This window comes from Triticum urartu, chromosome 7A, assembly GCF_056163025.1.
Source record: "Triticum urartu cultivar PI428250 chromosome 7A, HENAU_Tu73, whole genome shotgun sequence".
Taxonomy (NCBI): Eukaryota; Viridiplantae; Streptophyta; class Magnoliopsida; order Poales; family Poaceae; genus Triticum; species Triticum urartu.
In genome coordinates, this window is record NC_141879.1 from 326298442 (window position 1) to 326318296 (window position 19855).

The following is a 19855-nucleotide window of genomic DNA, read 5'->3' on the forward strand; positions in this document are numbered from 1 at the left end:
GAACGCGAGGATCACCTCCGTTCTGAGTACCCGGCGTTCTTTCAGTCCTAGATCTCGGGACGAGATCCTTTCATAGTGGTGGAGTGTTGTAACACCCCGGATGTAACTTTCCCAATTTGTACTCCAACTCTTGCCGTTTTGGCGTTAAGTTATTTATTTTCCTTGGGTTCGGGTCTTTGTCTCCGTGTGTTGTTTTCGTTGTCATGCATCTCATATCATGTCATCATGTGCATTGCATTTGCATACGTGTTCGTCTCATGGATTCGAGCATTTTCCCCGTTGTCTGTTTTGCATTCCGGCGCTTCGTTCTCCTCCGGTGGTCATTTCTAGCTTTCTTTCATGTGTGGGGATTAAACATTTCCGGATTGGACCGAGACTTGCCAAGCGGCCTTGGTTTACTACCGGTAGACCGCCTGTCAAGTTTCGTACCATTTGTACTTCGTTTGATACTCCTACGGTCAATCGAGGGACCGAAAAGGCCTCGTGTGTGTTGCAGCCCAACACCCCTCCAATTTGGCCCAAAACTCACCTAAACCTGCTCCATCATCTAGAGCGTTCGATCACGATCGCGTGGCCGAAAACCGCACCTCATTTGGACTCTCCTAGCTCCCTCTACCTCTATTTAAAGACCCCTTCCCCGAAATCCGGATCTCCCTCTCCGAAACCCTAACAAAAACCGTCTCCGCCGCCGGCGGACGTGTCCGGACGGAGCCGGACAACGTCCGGATCCCACCGCCGCCAACCACCGCATGCCACGTGGCATCTCCGCCGCCAGCCGCCGCTGCGGCCCGGCGAGCCCGCAGCCGGCCCTCCGGGCCCAGCCGCCCCGCGCACCGCCTCCTCCTTCCTCCCGCACCGCGCGCCTTCGCCGCCACCGCGCGCCGCCACCGCCATCCACCGCGCGCCGCCCGGAGCCTCGCCGGCGTCCGCCTCCGCCTCGGCCGCGCCGTCCTTTGCCGCCCCGACGCCGCGGCCGCGCCGCCCGGCCTCACCCCGCCGCCTCTCCGCCGCCCCGTGCTCCGGCGAGAGCCCCCGCGAGCCCCTCGACCTCCTCCGGCCGGTGCGCCGCCAAGTCCGGCCATCCTCGGCTTCCGCGCCGCCGGTGAACAGTGTTCTCGCCGAGATCCAGATCCGTGAACAGTAAACCCTAATCCGGAGGTTGATTTTTTCTCTAAGTCCCGAAATTGCAGATCCATATGCTCATGTTCGTGGCCTCGTAACTTTGCATCCGTAGCTCTGATTCATGCATATAGCATATCAAAATGTTCACCTCAGAGAGTACATCATTTCATTCCATTGCATCATTTTCATTTGAGTTCATCTTGATGCCCGAAATATTGTTAGAAGAGGGCTACTTGAGATAATTGTCAGATCTGCTACTCCGTTTTGCTTTTTTGTCATTTTTGCCATGATTAATGTGTGCATGATATGCCCTGATGTTCTACATATGTTTTGTTAAGGGTTTTGCCATCTTTCCAGAGGTGCAACCCATGTATTTTTGTGATGTGTGTGGTGACTAGCACAAGCTTGCAAAGTGGTGCACTTGTTAATTCTGATTTCAGAGACTTAGTAATTCCACTAAGTCCTTGAGCTGTTTATCTCATGATGCCTTATGTTCATGTTGTTTCCTAGTGATCCGTGCCTCTTTTGAGGATGATCAGTAAGGATGTTTTGTTAATATTGTAGTGTTCTATCCATCCATGTCTTTGTTTGCAATTATGGAGCACCCTAGCTTGAGTCAATCGAGCTCTACTTTTACTACTTTGTGAATCTGGGCAGATTGTCAACTTGTTTGCAATTTTGCCGATGATGTTGTAGTTGATCCGTGCATGCTATGCTATTGTTCTTGTCATGTCTAGCTGGAATTTTGTGCCTTCTTGATGGATGTATGCTTGTCTTGTCATGACTTGCACCGTAGTGAGTGCATCGAGCTCGTAAACATGCCTACTTGAGTTATATTTCAGCATGCTCCAGTTTTCACTAAGTCTGAGAACTGATTATGTTTTTGCCATGTTGACATGCTTGCAATTGTATTTTCTGATCCATTTTGGCTCAAGGTCACTAAGGGACTTTTGTTAAGCTCTTTGAGTAGCTCCATGCCATGCTTTACTTTGCCATGTCCAGGTCCTGTATCATGTAGTTTTGTTGCTCCGAAGAGGGCTACCTGATCTGAAATTCCGGACAAGTGTTAATTTCACTAAGTCTGAGATCTGTTTGCCATATGCATTTTTGCCATGCTTGTTTGAACCTGTTAATGGATGATTTGGCCGTGGCTCAGTGCTAGACTTTTGTTAAGAATCTTGAATGCATCCCTGCCATGTATTTTGTTGTCATGTTTGGGTACTTTAGCATGTTCATCTCATTGCATTTAGATGGCTACTTGCTGTAAATCGCACACCGGTGTCATTTTTGAATCGTTTGCCATTTCCAAACCGTAACTCCGATTCCGACGTTCTTTATATCGTTTTCAAGCGATTTCATCTCATCTTTCCAGTGGCACACTTGGATTTCCATGTTGAGGCCAGGTTCGTGCATTTCCTGTCATATCTTGCATTTGGCATCCCGCATCGCATCCTGCATAGCATACCATCTTTGCATTGTGTTGTTTGAGTTTGCACGTGGTTGATTGTATCCTTGTTGCTTGTTTGTCTTGTTTGGGTAGAGCCGGGAGACGAGTTCGCTAAGGAGGAGCCCGTTGAGTTTGCTTTCGAGGATCCAGTCAACTCTGACAACTGTGCAGGCAAGATGATCATACCCTCGAAATCACTACTATCTTTGCTATGCTAGTTTGCTCGCTCTTTTGCTATGCCAATGCTACGATGCCTACCACTTGCTTTCAAGCCTCCCAAATTGACATGTCAAACATCTAACCCACCATGTCCTAGCAAACCGTTGATTGGCTATGTTACCGCTTTGCTCAGCCCCTCTTATAGCGTTGCTAGTTGCAGGTGAAGATTGGAGGCCGCTCCTTTGTTGGAACATTTATTTACTTGTTGGGATATCATTATATTGCTATGTTATCTTAATGCATCTATATACTTGGTAAAGGGTGGAAGGCTCGGCCTCTCGCCTAGTGTTTTGTTCCACTCTTGCCGCCCTAGTTTCCGTCATATCGGTGTTATGTTCCCGGATTTTGCGTTCCTTACGCGGTTGGGTTATAATGGGAACCCCTTGACAGTCCGCCTTGAATAAAACTCCTCCAGCAATGCCCAACCTTGATTTTACCATTTGCCACCTAGCCTTTTTCCCTTGGGTTTCGCGTACTCAAGGGTCATCTTATTTTAACCCCCCCGGGCCAGTGCTCCTCTGAGCGTTGGTCCAACCTAGAGCACCGTGCGGGGCCGTCCCTTGGCAACTTGGGTTACGTTGGCTCCCGTACGCTTAGCTTATCCGGTGTGCCCTGAGAACGAGATATGTGCAGCTCCTATCGGGATTTGTCGACACAGCGTGCGGTGTTGCTGGACTTGTTTTACCATTGTCGGAGTTGTCTTGAAGAACCGAGATACCGAGTCTGATCGGAACGTCTTGGGAGGAGGTCTATTCCTTCGTTGACCGTGAGAGCTTGTCATGGGCTAAGTTGGGACTCCCCTGCAGGGATTTGAACTTTCGAAAGTCGTGCCCGCGGTTATGGGCAGATGGAAATTTGTTAATGTTCGGTTGTAGATAACTTGAACCTTAACTTAATTAAAATGAATCAACTGAGTGTGTTACCGTGATGGCCTCTTCTCGGTGGAGTCCGGGAAGTGGACACGGTGTTGGAGTTATGTTTGCGCAGGTTGCCCTCTAGTTTCTCGCTCGCGCTTTGCCTCCTCTTCTCGCTCTCTTTTGTGAATAAGTTAGCCACCACTTTTGCTAGTCGCTTGCTGCAACTCCATATATATTTACCTTGCCTTACCTTTAAGCTTAAATAGTCTTGATCGCGAGGGTGCGAGATTGCTGAGTCCCTGTGGCTCACAGATTACTATTACACCAGATGCAGGGCCTGATGATTCCGCTCCAGGAGACGCGCTTGAGCTCAAGTGGGAGTTCGACGAGGACTCTCGACGTTACTATGTTTCCTTTCCCGATGATCAGTAGTGGTGCCCAGTTGGGGGTGATTGGGACCGTGTCGCATGTTGGGTTATCTTTTATTTTGGCGCCGTAGTCGGGCCATGAGTGTTTGGATGATGTAATGTTATTTATGTACTTGATTGACGTGGCGAGTGTAAGCCAACTATGTTATCTCCCCTTTTATTATCTATTACATGGGATGTTTGTGAAGATTGCCTAACTTGCGACATATGCCTTCAATGCGATTATGCCTCTAAGTCGTGCCTCGACACGTGGGAGATATAGTCGCATCGAGGGTGTTACAGTGCCTGTGCACGGGCACGCGGTGTGTGCCGCCCTGCCCTGTCCCGGGAACGCCGCTACCGACGACGTCGCCCACGCAGTTCCCCTTCTGCCCGCAGCGGCTGCAGGCGACCGGGCCCTTCCCGTGGGAGCAGCATCCGCCGGCGGCGATGAGGACGGGGTTCCCTCAGGACACAGGGTTCCTTGCGGCGGCAGTGGCGAGCCCGGCAGGACGACGGCTATGACGGTGGCCGCTGCGTGCTCTGCTTTCTTGCTGCTTGCCCACCTCTATAAACCAGTAGATTCAGGTCAGGCTGCAGGGTGGTCAGAAGATGCTCAACTTATATATAGGCCTTCGATTCAGTTCATATATGTAGGCCATGGATGGATGAACAATCTAAAATTTTGGTTCCTCCTCCTTTTTCACTCTTCTTGTGAGAATTGGCAAGTTTTTTATTCATTGCAACTGAATGCTGGGGCACTGCCAGATCTGATATACTAACACACATGGAGTATTAGTACCATTTGGATCTGTGTATGATTGGTGCTTTATGAGATGTTGAGATGCATGGTCTCGAACGTGCATATATTCTTTCTTGACCTAGATTAGAAGCAGTTGGGCCACGGTGAGAGCCTTGATTCGCTCCCTCGCCGCCGCCGCCCCATCTACCATTATTGGCCTAGATTAGAATTTGTCCTTGCTGATTCGTCGTGGCCTGATTTCTTATGTTTCTCTCTTGTTGATGCAAACTTGCTCTGCTTGACTCTGTTTTGGCCTCAAGGCGCTGGCCTTTTCCTGTGTTAGCGTGTGTGTGTGTCTCATAGGTCTTGAAAGCATGTAGTATGTTGCTTGATTCATATGATTCTTCGGTGACAGCAAGTTTTTCATGGAGCACCTTTTCGTGCTGATGTTGGCTTCTGATGTTTGCTGTTGTACTTCTGCTACCAGAGATAATGCGGGGGTCCTCCTTGCTTAAGCACCAGCATGGTGGGGACTTTCAGAGGTTGCCGCCGATGGCGAGTCCAAACCAGATGCATCATCATCCGCCGCCCCCAATGCCTAATTTCCATGGAAATGGTTTTGGCCCGTGGAACCACGGTGCGCATCCAGAGGTAATTACGTTAGTTATCTGACATGAGGGTGGCATGTTCACATATCCATCATATCTAATCGCATCCGCTGGTCATTAATCTTTAAGAGAACAGAGAATGGTACACAAGATCCTCTCTTGGTGGTTTGAAGGTTGCATCCTACTTTCTGCATCTTAATTGCATACTTGTGTATCATTCCATTTAATGATAGTATGGATGCGATAAGTTGCATCCTCTCCATCACATGTGATCGCATGGTATTTAATGATACTATATGTTAATTCCTTATGTTTTCTGGTAATTAAACCGGCAATCCCTTTTTAAGTGGTTATCTCGGAAAACGTTTCGTTTTTTCCCAAAACAATCCTTCCTTACTCGGCTAATCAGAGATAAGGTTTTGTGTTTTTTGCAGGGGGCGCCTGCGTTGAAGCCATAGACCACGGCAGCGCAGGCTTGCAGGGGGCGGCGGCCATGGCGGGGAGGCGGTGTTGCGCTCGAGCGCTACATCAGGCGGCGGCAGCGAGGCGGGAGGCGCGTGCGGAGAATGCATCAAATGTTTGATGAATTGCTTGAAGAAAATGCATCGAGTCCTTTCTTGCATGCTTCAAGTCTTCAACCAGGTAAAATAAATCCTGGTATTGTTTTTCTTCTTGCATAACTTATCTAATCTCCCAACAGATTTGGTGGGTTGGTGTGGTTGTTAGTCTTAGTTTTAGCCGTGGCTATGAAATTTTGTTGAGAAGTAGGCAAACATAGAAGTTGTTGTTTGTTGAATGAATTTGCACATGTATCTCTTTTATTCCTACAACAGTTAGTCAGCAAGATCTTTCGCACTGGTGTGATACTATTTTTTCTAGCCAAGCTCTAATAATTTTAGTGCCAAGAAAAATTGATGCATCTGAACTATGACACATCTCTCTATTATGAAACTGTGGTTGTATTGTTTGTCATCTGAAAACCACACTCAAGTATACATTATGGGACATAATGCCCAGAAAATAATCACCAGGCATGGATATCACTCTTGACCACATAGTACAACATTGCATAATTTTCTGGTTTTCTGAAGGTACCAGTCAGTATTATTTTTTGTCATACAAAGATAGAACAAAGGCCACAAGAGCTGATTTTGTGCACCTTGCTGCATGGGCACCTACTTGATTAAGATATTCGAAGTGTGAGCTTTTAGAATTTCAAAATAACAAGTCAGATTCTCATTATTAACCTGTGTTCACATTCTAATGTTTTCTGACTCTAACAGATTGTCTTTGAGAATAATTTGATGAACCACCATGTCGCCCTTCAATACATTTCTAGAGCTGAAATTTCAGGGCATCAAGAAGTAATTAACTATGCTTCAAGTAAGGAAGTTATTTGGTATAACTTTTTTGAGGACTAAATTACTAGCTTAATGTTTTGAAGTTATTGAGCTGCAGATATGGCATGTGCGTACACGAAGACCTGGTGCATCAAAGCTCGGTGAGGACACACCTCTTCTTACAGGACAGGTTTGTCTACAAATTATCCGAACTTCAATTTCCACAATAAAACGCATGTTTTTATTTATCATGGTTTCTTCTCTTACATAACCAAACATTTTTGCAGATATTGATTTTTCATTTCCTTCCAACGCCATTAAATCCCAGTCTTATCTAATTTGAAATGGCTTCGGCGTGTGTGATGTATGCTCCCCTCAGTTTTTGGAGGAACATGGTGCTATTTGATGGTTTTAGTTGTGGAAAAAATGTCATTAGTCAGGCACTTTCTAAGGTTGTTGAAATCCTTTGTCTATAGTATTTTCTTGGTACCATCTCTATGCCGTCTATTGAGTTTGAAAATATTTGCGGTAATCTAAGTTTGAAGCTCTGGTTTATGTGGTATGTGGGGAAAGAGGAAATGAGATGTCTGATGTTCTCATATATGGATTTCCCCCAATTGACAATAACATCGCCTGACATGATGTGAACAGTGGAGCCGCTTAAATTCCATGGCAAGCTCACCATGGTCAGCTTTCTTACTCCAGATGGGTGGGAGGGAACAGAGGAAGAGGGAGCCGCCCAAGTTCCCATTGATATGGCGGCGCGGGCGGAGGACACGACGGTGCGACCGGTAGAAGCGCTATTCTTTCTGCTCTCGTCCTCGGAAAATGACGCGGACAAGGGAGGGAGGCTGCGCCGATGTTGTCCTAACAGAGGAGAAGAAGAATAAGGAACGGGAAGTGCGTGTCGGTCAAGTCTTTCAATGGGCCAAGCCCAAAAAAATAGTGCAAAATAATTTACAAATGAAATATAATATTCCAAAAAATGTTCGCCACCATAAAAATGATACCATTCTAAAAAATATCCTTGATTTAAAAAAACACCTCAAAATAAAGAAATATTCATTTTTCTGAATAATAGAAAATAAAGTTGATTGAAAGACTATTTCATATACAACTACTCTTTCATCGGGTGAAATGAAAATGTGGAAATGAAATAGGTCATGACAAACATTATTAAGGTATATGTCCAAATTTCATGGTCCAAAAAGAAATATTTGATGTAACCATATTTTTGACGTTTTTGCAAAAAATGGATTACAAAAACATGTTTCATAATTCATGAGGAGCAAGTTATTTTTAATATTTCATCCGGTGTAACGCACATACATACAAAAACCGTGATAAATTAGAATACCTTTGTCCACCAAATCATCTTTGTGGCTACCTAACACACCCTCCAATCATTGTCATCGTTGTTCTCGCTCGAAGTTTCTTCATCCTCAGCTCCACCTTCTCTCACCTTCACCGAAGCAATTCCAGTTATCATCGCCGCATCTAGGTCTCCGAGCAAGCTCCACTCGTCCAACCTCCCCGCCAGATGATCGCCTCCAGCGCTACCCCGATGGGCCGCGCCACCACTCCAACCCCCGGTGCCCAGTCCCGGTGGCCGCGTGCCGTTGCGCAGCTCCACCTGGCTCTCCGCTCGCCAGCCGCGCGGAGTGGTAGCAGCGGGCGCTGGATGGGATGCTTCAGGCCGGCGCCGGTGCCCGCGCCGTCGTCACCGGCGGTTACGGTGGGGGTGAACGAGGGGAGGGGGAAGCGGCCGGAGGCAACGGAGGTGGATATGGAGCCGGCACGCGGCGGAGGGGACGACTTATGGAGCGTTCAGGCCGAGGAGGAGGTAGCGCAGGGCGGGGAGTACCCGGAGCACCTTGTCGTCATGGTCAATGGCCTCGTGGGGAGGTGGATCCGTGTATACTGTTATTTTGGTCGTCTTTGCAGTGGGCTTGTACAACTTTGGGGGTTCTTAGTTTCAGTGGCAAAATGTGATCATTGTTTTACAGTGCGGATGACTGGAAGTTTGCAGCTGAGCAGTTCGTGAGGCGGATGCCAGACAAAGTGATCATCCACCGTGAGTATCCCCAATCCACATGCTATGCAATTTCGTGCTGGATTTCTTGGTAGTATTAGTATATATCCTCTGAATTGTAGTGCTAAGTAAGATATTTTCAGTGCGCCTGTCCGCGTGTCTGCATGCCATTTTGGGATATTGGGAGTGCCACTTTATGATAGAAAATCAAGTTTACATACATGACAATTCAATGGTTATTTTGTAATTGGATTTATACCTGAGCCTAAACTTGTGCTGAAGAATTTCATACAACATGCCGGTGCCGACATGTAGTCGAGATTAAGTGACTGAGATTAAACAGCAAACTGTCAGCGGGAGAACCATCCGGTACAGTAAACACGTAAAATGCTGGTTCCTTCTGGTTTTGCCACACAACTTGGAATTAGATGGAGTGATAACAACCAGCAAAAGCTGCATTAGCCAATGCTATTTGAATGTTGATAGTATTTGCATTGGTCTTAGGCCATCACCCAGTTTCATGCCAAATATTGTGCAATCGTTCTGCTTTAGTACTAGTCTCATTCAGAACATGACTCTCCAGACCAGGCAGATTTCATAACCGATGAATACATTCACACAGCTTTTGTCTTTCCTTCATTCTGTGTTCTGTCATAAGTTGTTCCAGCTACTACTGGTTTCCTATAAAGAGATTTGGGCTGCGGCTTTTCATGCAGGGAGTCAATGCAACTCTGCTACACAGACATTTGACGGAGTTGACTTGATGGGAGAAAGGTTAGCAAACGAGGTACTTTTTGTTCTGACAAAATATTGTCCTCTGTGTAAGAGCTTATAGCATCCCCTAACAGATTGTTACTAAGTACATTACTTAGTAGATAGTTAATACTGCTAGTATCATCATTAGTAACCTCTCAAATAGGTTGCTACTAAGACTTGTTGCTAAGATAAAGAAAAGTATCATGTTGGTGTCACTTGTGAGAGGGTGGAGCGTGTTGAGCATGATCATTATCACGTGTACATTAGGCAGCTAGGATCTTGTTTTATTATTTCCTAGTCTACGGATATCTCCCGATCCTTTCCTTGTATAGCGTATACGGTTGAGATACTCCTGCCCATGCACTCTATATATGCTACGGCATACGATCAATGTAAACATTGACAATCCACATGGTATTAGATACCGCACATCTTTCCTAACCTAACGCTTCTGCCGCCGCAAATGTGCCGCCGCCGCCCCCTTGCCGCCATAGTCCACCTGCTGCCGCACCCACCCCCTCCCCGGCCGCCGCACCTCCCTGCTGCCGCCGTCCCCTCCCTTCCCCTCTCTTCCTCCCAAGCCAAACCCTAACCCCTCCTCGTCGCCACCATGTCCATCGCCTCCTCTTCCCTATTTGGTGGCTCGAACCCCTTCGCCAGCCCCGACTCCGTTCCCGCCGAGGACATCCGCAACATTGACATCCTTGCTCGCGTGCCCATCCGTCTCTCCCAGGAGGATTCCTCCTATTACGCATGGAAGACCTACTTCAACCTTGTCTTCCGTGAGTATCACCTCTAGGAGCACGTTGACGGCACCGTCGACGCCAAGGCCATGGAGTTTGACGCCGAGTGGTCGGCCGTCGAGGCAACTCTCATCCGCTGGTTCTTCCTCACCATCTCCAAGGACCTTTTCTACACGGTGGTGCAGAATGATGATGATGCGCACGCCGTCTGGACGAAGCTCAATGGCCTCTTCACCGACAATTGGCTCTAGCGGCTCGTTTTTCTTCAGCGAGAGTTCTTCGGGTGCCATCAAAATAACTCCTCCGTGGAAGACTTTTGCATGCGCTTGAAGTGTCTTTGCGACAAGCTCCGTGACATCGGCGAGAAAGTCTCCGACGACCTCCTCCTCAGTACCCTTGTCGTCGACCTCAACGAGGAGTTCAGCCGGCGGTGCCGTTCCAGCCGCCCCCACCGTTCCCACCGCCGTTCACATTCCCTCCTCAAGGGACGCTCGCGCCTACTGTTCCCGCCGATCACGGCGGTCGCTGCGGCAAAGGGGGCCGCAAGGGCCAACAGCGGGTGGCCAACCCTAGCGGGCCGCCTCAGGCCACCCAGCAGCAGCAGCAGCCCACACCGTCGTGGGCCTTCGGGCACAATCCCTGGACCGGCGTCGTGCACGCTTTTTCCATGCCAGTGCCTCGCCCGACCGCCCCCGGCATCTTGGGCCCTCGTCCGGCCCAACATCAGGCCTACCACGCCGCCCCTAGCTGTACTCGCCGCCTCAACAGTATGGGGCATGCCCAGCGCTGCCGGCGCCTCCTCAGCAGCAGGCCGGCGCCATCTTCTTCAACATGGTGCCCCTGCCGCTGCTCTGGGACCCGACTCTTCTAGCCACGCTGCACTCCGCCCCCATCCCAACAACTACACCGGAGGCGGAGATTGGTACATGGACACCGGGGCAACCGCCCTCATGTCTTCTAACCCCGGTAACCTCGTCACTTCTTTTCCCACCAACACCTCCATCCGCATTACTGTCGGAGACGTTTCCTCTCCTCATTACACATATTGGCCATGGTTCTTTTCCATCTTATTCTACACCCATCAATATGTCTAACGTCCTTGTTTCTCCTGGCTTAATCAAGAACCTTAGCTCTGTTCACTGTCTTACTCATGAAAATCCAATTACCGTTGAATTTGATGAATGTGGTTCTGTGAAGGACTCTCGTACCCGGATGGTACTTCACCGATGTGACAACCTCGATGAGCTCTACCCGGTCCACCGCCCTCCTCCACCACCACCGCTCCTGTCGCCCTCTCCGCCGGTGTGGACCTCTGGCACGTTCGTTTGGGCCACCCCAATCCTGCTACACTTCGTCACATTCTTAGGAGTTTTTCTTTCACTTGTAATAAGCTCGCTGGCCATAATTGTCATGCTTGCCGTGTTGGCAAACACGTGCGTCTTCCCTTTAGCAACTCTACTACTATTGCTTCACATCTGTTTCAGTTGATTCATAGTGATGTTTGGACATCTCCCATTGCGAGCAATTCCGGCTATCTTTACTATCTTGTCATATTAGACGATTTTACTCACTATGTGTGGACTTTTCCTTTATGGCAGAAATCCGATGTTCTCTCAACACTTAAAACTTTTTACTCATTTGTCTCTACACACTTTGGTCGTCCCATTCTTGCGTTTCAAACAGACAATGGGAAAGAGTTCGACAATCTTGTTGTTCGCACTTTGCTTGCCACACATGGTACTATCTTTCGTCTAACATGCCCTTACACTTCGCAGCAAAACAGGCGGGCGGAACGTGTCCTTCGCACTCTCAATGACTGCATGCGCACCCTCCTGTTTCATGCCAACATCCCGCCTCGTTTTTGGCCAGATGCTCTTGCCACGATGTCTCTCCTGGTCAACCTCCGGCCTTGCCGCGTTCGTCGGAACTATGCGCCGCATCAGTTACTTTATGGCACTCCATTTTATGATGAACTTCGAGTCTTCGGTTGTCTCTGTTATCCTAGCATCGCTTCCACCACCCCACATAAGCTTGTTCCGCGTTCCCTCACATGCATCTTTCTTGGGTACCCCTCCAACACCAAGGGCCACCGGTGCTACCACCCAGTCTCTCATCGGGTGATAACTTCAAGGCACGTTTACTTTGACGAAAAAGTGTTTACCTTTCAGCAGGTACCTCCAGCTGATGCACCGACTTCGTCATCCCCCCTCCCCTTGGCGGACCTTCTTCGGTGCAGCCGCACCTCCGCGGGGGACGCCCGTGCCTGGCTGCCGCTGCCTCGGGCTCTGGTTTGGCTGACCAGAGCGCCTTGGATTGCTGGGCCTCAGGCTCGGCTGCCTCGGGCCCAACCACAGGCGCGGCCTCGGGCTCCATGGCGCCTTTGACATCCTCGGGCCTGGCTTCACGCGCTCCCTCACTGGACCCGATGGGGTCGGCCTGGCCTTCGTCTACACTGCTCGACGACCGAACGCTCGTCGCGGTGCCCCCGCTCCACATCACGGCTTAGTTGTGCACTGGTGCCCTCCGACCGAGTATCCGCTATCCGTCCGAGCACTACCTCTACGCGACATCGACCTCCTCGCCGTCGCCGCTGCCATCCTCGGCCCGGGCCGCTCTTCGCGACCCCAACTGGCTTGCTGCTATGCAGGAGTTTGACGCGTTGCAACGCAACCGCACCTGGCAGCTCGTCCCACCTCCCTGGCATGCTAATATGATTAGCGGGAAGTGGGTGTATCGTCACAAGACGCGCCCCGATGGTACCCTGGAGCGGTACAAGGCTCGTTGGGTAGTTCGCGGTTTCCGGCAACGTGCTGGAGTGGACTTCACCGACACCTTCGCCCCGGTCGTCAAGCCGGGCACGATTCGCAGCGTCCTCCAGCTTGCGGTGTCTCGTGCCTGTCCGGTGCATCAGTTGGACGTTTCCAATGCGTTCCTCCACGACCATCTTGCCGAACAGGCATATTGCCAGCAGCCCACTGGTTTTGTCGACGCCACACACCCTGATCATGTGTGCCTGCTTTCTTGGTCCCTCTATGGATTGAAACATGCGCTGAGAGCGTGGTACCAGCGCATCGTCGCCTTTCTTCTGTAGTTGGGCTTTCGAGCTACTCGCTTTGAGGCCTCACTACCATCACGGCTCGACGACTGCCTATCTACTAATGTACGTCAACGACATCATCTTCATGGCATCCTCGGCCGAGCAGCTTGGACAGCTCACTGCTCGTCTCAGTGTCGAGTTCGCCATGAAGGACTTGGGACCGCTCGACTACTTCCTCGGCATTGAGGTCACTGGGCGCCCCGACGGTTTTTTCCTTCATCAGGACAAGTACGCCCATGAGCTTCTTGAGCGTGCCAGCATGCTTAATTGCAAGCCCGTTGCCACCCCTGTTGATACGAAGGCAGAACTCTCCGCGCTTGATGGCTCCCCAGCACCTGACGACCCATTCTATCGGTCTATCGTCGGCGCCCTGCAGTACTTGACCCTCACCAGACCAGATTTGCAGTATGCAGTGCAGCAAGTGTGCTTACATATGCATGCTCACCGAGACAGTCACTGGAACCTGGTGAAGCGGATTCTGCGTTATATCCGCGGCTCTATGGCTCTTGGGCTCACCTTGACAGCACCGTCCTCCACCGACATGGTCGTTTACTCTGATGCTGACTGGGCTGGCTGTCCGGACACGCATCTTTCCACTTCTGGCTATTGCGTCTACCTTGGGCCATCCCTCATCTCCCGGTCCTCGAAACAACAGCCTACGGTCTCCTGTTCCAGTACTGAGGCAGAGTACCAGGCCCTCATCTCCTGGTCCTCGAAACGGCAGCATGCGGTCTCCCGTGCTAAGGCATAGTACCGGGCAGTGGCCAACGCGGTTGCTGAGTGCTCTTGGTTACGACAACTTCTCGGGGAGATCCACCATGACGTTTCACATGCTACCCTTGTATACTGTGACAACATCTCCACCATCTACCTCTCCGCCAACCCCGTTCATCGTCGTCGCACGAAGCATATCGGGCTCGATATACACTGTGCATGAGCAGGTGGCTCTCGGCTGCGTCCGTGTTCTGCACGTTCCCACCGCTCAGCAGTTTGCCGATGTCATGACCAAGGGGTTACCGACTTCTACTTTTGAGGAGTTCCGGTCCAGTCTTTGTGTCATTTGCGGGGTGGGGGGGGGTGGGGTGTGGGGGGGGGGGGGGTGTTGAGCATGATCATTATCACGTGTACATTAGGCAGCTAGGATCTTGTTTTATTATTTCCTAGTCTACGGATATCTCCCGATCCTTTCCTTGTATAGCGGATATGGTTGAAATACTATATATGCTACGGCATACGATCAATGCAAACATTGACAATCCACATAGCGCAGCGCACAAATAAGGGTCTCTCCAATAGCACGTTTGGTTGTTACTAGTGTCTTTTTAGAAGTGCCATGCCATTTCTACCTAGAGCAACGACCTCACCTCTCTCCTTACTCTTCTCACCGTTTTCTAAATGCTTTTTTTGTGGATGTGGCTTACCTCTTAGCAATAGTCGAGGCAGATTGTTTGAGACGCTGTGACTGCTTCGTTCATTGATTCATCTTATTTGTGCCCTTTTAATAGAAATTAACCACATTCGCGCAACGTGTACTTGAGTACTTGTTATTGTGCACACGTACAAGTATTGTTAAACTTTGTCTATTTTTTCTTTATTTCTGTCCGGTAGACAGCATATACGTGAGAGAGTTGTGGTAGCACCAATTGAAGAGAAGCTTGTCCAACATTGTCGGAGATGGTTTGGGCATATACAACACAGGCCTCCAGAAGCTCCAGTGCATAGCGGACGGTTAAAGCATGCTGATAATGTCAAGAGAGGTCGGGGTAGACCAAACTTGACATGGGAGGAGTCCGTAAAGAGAGTCCTGAAGGACTGGAATATCACCAAAGAACTAGCCATGGACAGGGATGCGTGGAAGTTAGCTATCCACTTGCCAGAACCATGAGTTGGTTCGAGATCTTATGGGTTTCAGCTCTAGCCCACCCCAACTTGTTTGGGACCAAGGGCTTAATTGTTGCTGCTGCTGCTGTTGTTGTTGTTGTTGTTGTCTGTCTGTCTGTCTGTGTGCTAGACGACATCTGCTTCATGAGCTGATTAATTATAAACTACTTGGGCTTAATAGGTTAATGATAAGATGTTACTAAGCTGATTAATCATAAACTAGCTATGGTTTACGTTTAACATGCAGGGTGATATCATGATAGGTTGTTAAGCTTCACTTTGTGACCCGTTGGTATCAAAGCAAGGCAAATTAGGTCTATATTGATCTTATGCGATCCTTTTATTACTGGAAGTACTATGCTTTCATCACATCATTTCATATTTGTACTAACGGAACCCGTATAGGTTCTATCAGTTGTCGAGCAAAGAAGAGGTGTGAAGATGATCTCAATTGTGGCGCACTCTCTGGGTGGTCTTGTTGCCAGATATGCTATAGGAAGGCTTTACGAATGTGGTAACAGAACTAAATGTTCCGTTGGGAACAACAGAGAGCAAGTTGAATGCTTGGAGGGTCTCATCGCCGGCTTAAAACCTATGAACTTTATAACCTTTGCATCACCACATCTGGGTTCAAGTGGAAACAAACAGGTAGCAATATCACTGCTCTCTTCTATTGTTTTATAAACTAGAGTTTGATCATTCAACTGTCTCTTTCCCCGGTTCACGTACCCACTTAACCTACCCATGGGAGAGAGATTTAACCGGTACACTCCATTCAATGCATTCATTATTTAGTGCAATTAGTAAACTAATGTATTTGCGATTCAAACCTTAAGCTTTTAGGAATATGCAATTTGTATTCCTATGAGGCCATACGCCAGCGTATATACCCCTCTCCAAGAGGTAAAAGCCACGTTGTGCTCTAGTCTGGGCTTTCATGAAGGAATCCGCCAACTGTAACTCAGAAGGCACATTCTGAAGTACTTCAACCCACCTGCTTGGGGAAGTACTTGATGGCGACTTCCTTTGGCTGGTGGGAATGGTCCAAGAGCTCCACTTCCCAGGATAGAGGAATCATGTAAGACTCAGGGGCTTTTGACGAGGATACGACACCCGGATTTAGGCAGCAAGGTCGAAAGCGGGCCAACGACCTTAGCATGGGCTTGACTGGTGACTTGGGCCAACCTTCTATAAGGGACGCCTTCATCATCTCGAGGGACAAGGTAGGCAACCAATTCACCCAACTAGTCAGGGTCCGGCGCGACCCAGTAGCGCACACCAACTTGTAAACTTACCTGAGCCATGTAACCCTAACTTGACCACTCATAGATGGCCAGTTAGTGGCCCCTCGGTTGGGACCAAATCTTCTCAGATAATTCTACACACCACTAGTGAGATCCAGGGTTCCTCACCTAACCCTTCATCTTCCACCTCTGCCACCACCACGGCGCACCTTGTACCAAGAACCCTAGCTGAGATCTCTCTGATCTCAGGCCAATACACAAAGCAATACATCTTAGCAGTAGGAGTAGGATGTTACCTCTCCAGGGAAGGCCTGGACCTGGGTAGATCGTTGTCTCTTGTGTGCAGCCATCCTGATTTGCCACTCGTAAGCCGTCCGAACAAATTTAGCTATCCATCATGCACCCTTGATAGCTACCACGGGATCAGAACACTGACACTCTTCGAATTCAGATTGCAATAGAACAAGAACATTCAAATGCTTCAGTAATGTTAGTCTCATGTTCAGATTCTTCCACCAGCTCCCCTTTCTATGTGGCTTGCCTTTCCTGGAGCGAAGAGCATCAGAAACTGCACATTTGATTGTTGGAAGAACTGGAAAGCATTTATTCCTTACAGACAGTGATGATGGTAGGCGTCCACTCCTTCTTCAAATGGTTCAGGATCATGATGATATAAAATTCAGGTTATTTTCTGTATTGCGCTCCAGTTGTCCTAATTAATTAGAAGTGTATACGGCATCATTTCTAAAGTATACCATGTTCTGCTGTGCAGATCCGGATTGCGCTCTTTCAAACGACGTGTGGCATATGCGAATGCCAATTTTGACCGTATCCTTTTAACTGATGAAATTTCAACCATATCCTTTAACTGTTGAAATTTCAACCGTATGCTTTAACTGCTGAATGACATACTTGTGTTCACTGTGTATTGTAAATTGCATATTTTACTTCTAACTGTATACCCACTTAACCAGCTGAAAAGATATGGTGGGTTGGAGAACATCGTCAATCCGGCGTCAACACGAGTTGCCAAAAGTATGTATCAGGAATGGTTTTATGTTTATGGTTTCTTCCCTGTAAGTAAACGAACTAATTTTTAATTGAATTCAACCCCTTCTGCAGCATCGCCTTCTTGTTCGTGATGAGAAGTATCCACATATAGTCCATGTTGATAGAGGAATTATGGACAGAAATGAAACCGAAGTGAGTGCTAATCTCTGTGGCCCAGAAGGTATGCTGGCTTTCTATTGTCTTCTGTTGCCTTAACATTTTCTTAGTTCCCATCATGGTTGCATCAGACTTTTTAGTTCCAAGTCTCTTCTTATTGAGTTATTTACATTGGACCTTTTGGTATTCGGCCAACCTTTTTAGGAAGTCGAGTGGCATAGACTGAGTTTGCTGTTAATCAGTTCCCTGCATGCCCGGTTTAAAATAACCTTGAGATCATCTTCATATGAGCTGTTCGCTAGCCCAAACATGTTAAATCATTGTTCATCAATTGTTGACAAGTGGCAACATTACATGCAGAGGAGATGATAAGAGGCCTAACACAACTGCAGTGGGAACGTGTTGATGTGAGCTTCCAGAAAAGTAGTCAAAGATTGGTTGCGCATAACACCATCCAGGTGTGATTTTTGACCTTTCCAAGCTGACTTTTGTATTTTGTTTGAAGTATTGTTTTCATTTTTGGTATCTGAATTTGGTGCTTCCATCCAGTGGCATATGAACTTTTGCTCTAAAAAACAGAGGGGCATTTTTCTAAGTTAAAATCCAATCTAGTCAAATGCGCCCAGATATCATTAGCAAAATCACCTTGCATGGAATTGCTTATTCTGTGTAATAGGCCCATTATTATCCTAACTTGATGGTATTGATAACCATGTTGTATATTCAAACAGGAAAAAGTATTTCACATATATACTAATTCAGTATATATAAAGAAAAAGATAAAAAAACGTGAAACAAAAATGACATTGCGGCAATACCCTTCAACAATTTTCGCTAAGAAACTCTGGGTACCTGATTCTTTGTTGTGTAGTAGAATATGCCAATGCAATAATACATACATTTTGATCATACTTCTCTTTACTCTATGAACGTCAGGTAAAGAGCTATTGGCTTAACTCAGATGGGGCAGACGTTATCAATCACATGATGGATAATTTCCTCATCTAGTTCATGAACTCCACAGGGTGCACTGTGCTAATATTCGTGTCTGAGTTTGGTTACAAGTGATAGTTTAATTTTGCGTAGGCGGTTTGACCTTGTAGGTTGTACAATTTTCATTCTACACTGAGATATCAAAATTGATTCTTTAGGTTTCTTGTGCTGTAGATGTTAGACTACAACTTTTTTGTTTTATCCGCAATCCGCCTCTACCATTTTATTGTACTAGGTAGGAAGTGCGGCTTGCCGCACCTGGCAGCGATGCTGCCAGGTATAGTCATATCCAATTCGGTAATACAATCATTGAAACATTGCAAATATAAAATAATATAGCATAATATAGATGTGTTTATCAATCTATTAACATTCAGTACATAGCGGTATTTGGTCCAGGAAACAACAAAAGGCTTCAGTCCAGATGACCATATAGCACGGATGACCAGAACTGCTCAGCTTTGAGTTATCTTTGGCATTTCTTGAGCTCCACCGAGTTGGCATCATCTATTGTAATTATGTCCGTGGTCAGTAGATAGGCTAAAGCATGCGGATTCAATAGCATCACTGGCAAGCTGAATTGGTTCTCCATAAAATTCCTGTTGAGTTGGCAATATGCTTTTGCTGTGGGGTCGGATATCGATTTTCACCTATGCCATTACTGTGCAATCATCATCATCAACAAGTTTGAATGCATGGATTGTACTGCCAATCCGTTTGATAGCTTCTTCGAGCATATATACCTTCTGCTGATGGTAACACAGATGGCAGAGCTACATTCATTGAAAAGGTAAAAGAATCTATTAGGTTAATTGGGTATGTTACCATTAGTAAATTTTTAGACATATGCATGGCTTAGTTATAACATGTGGAAGTCCCTTAACTATTAAATCATCATCATCCATCAGTGAGAAGAGAAACATGCATAAGGTCCTTCGCATTCACATGAGAAAAAAACGGCATGATTTTATCTTGGAACACCAAACAATCTACATAATGTAGAAGGGCATGATACCAACTCCATTACAGCTGAACCTACCTAATTAGCAGTAAGAATTGGATAGTGCAAGTGCATGATCACATCTCATCATTCTATATAAGTATATGACAATAATAACAATACTAATTCATGGGTCGTGAGAGTAGAGAACATTTATTATATACGAAGGCACACCATTGTCTACCACAAATGTAGGGAAA

At 47.5% G+C, this 19855-nt stretch overlaps 1 protein-coding gene across 5 annotated transcripts; it reads left to right on the forward strand.

The window, feature by feature from the left end:
- Nucleotides 1-8108: 8108 nt before the first annotated feature.
- On the forward strand, nt 8109-19393 carry LOC125520866 (uncharacterized). Of its 5 annotated transcripts, none has more exons than XM_048685906.2 (10): nt 8112-8647; nt 8749-8816; nt 9491-9561; nt 15657-15899; nt 17015-17178; nt 17268-17323; nt 17478-17530; nt 17618-17726; nt 18023-18120; nt 19040-19393. In XM_048685906.2, the coding sequence occupies exons 1-10, from the start codon at nt 8283-8285 to the stop codon at nt 19118-19120; spliced, it is 1308 nt and encodes a 435-aa protein (XP_048541863.1). In that variant the 5' UTR covers nt 8112-8282; the 3' UTR covers nt 19121-19393. The 5 variants fall into 5 exon arrangements, with proteins under 5 accessions (XP_048541867.1, XP_048541868.1, XP_048541863.1 ...); XM_048685909.2 differs by having other exon boundaries at nt 19055-19393; XM_048685907.1 differs by lacking the exon at nt 19040-19393 and adding an exon at nt 18599-18812 and having other exon boundaries at nt 8113-8647.
- Nucleotides 19394-19855: the final 462 nt, after the last annotated feature.

Excerpts from the sequence above, each read along its gene's own strand:
- LOC125520866 (XM_048685906.2), top strand. The coding sequence starts at position 8,283 with ATGATCGCCTCCAGCGCTACCCCGATGGGCCGCGCCACCACTCCAACC. Across the intron at positions 9,562-15,656 it reads GAGAAAGGTTAGCAAACGAG|GTTCTATCAGTTGTCGAGCA; the intron begins GTACTTTTTGTT and ends GAACCCGTATAG. Across the intron at positions 17,179-17,267 it reads CATGATGATATAAAATTCAG|ATCCGGATTGCGCTCTTTCA; the intron begins GTTATTTTCTGT and ends TCTGCTGTGCAG.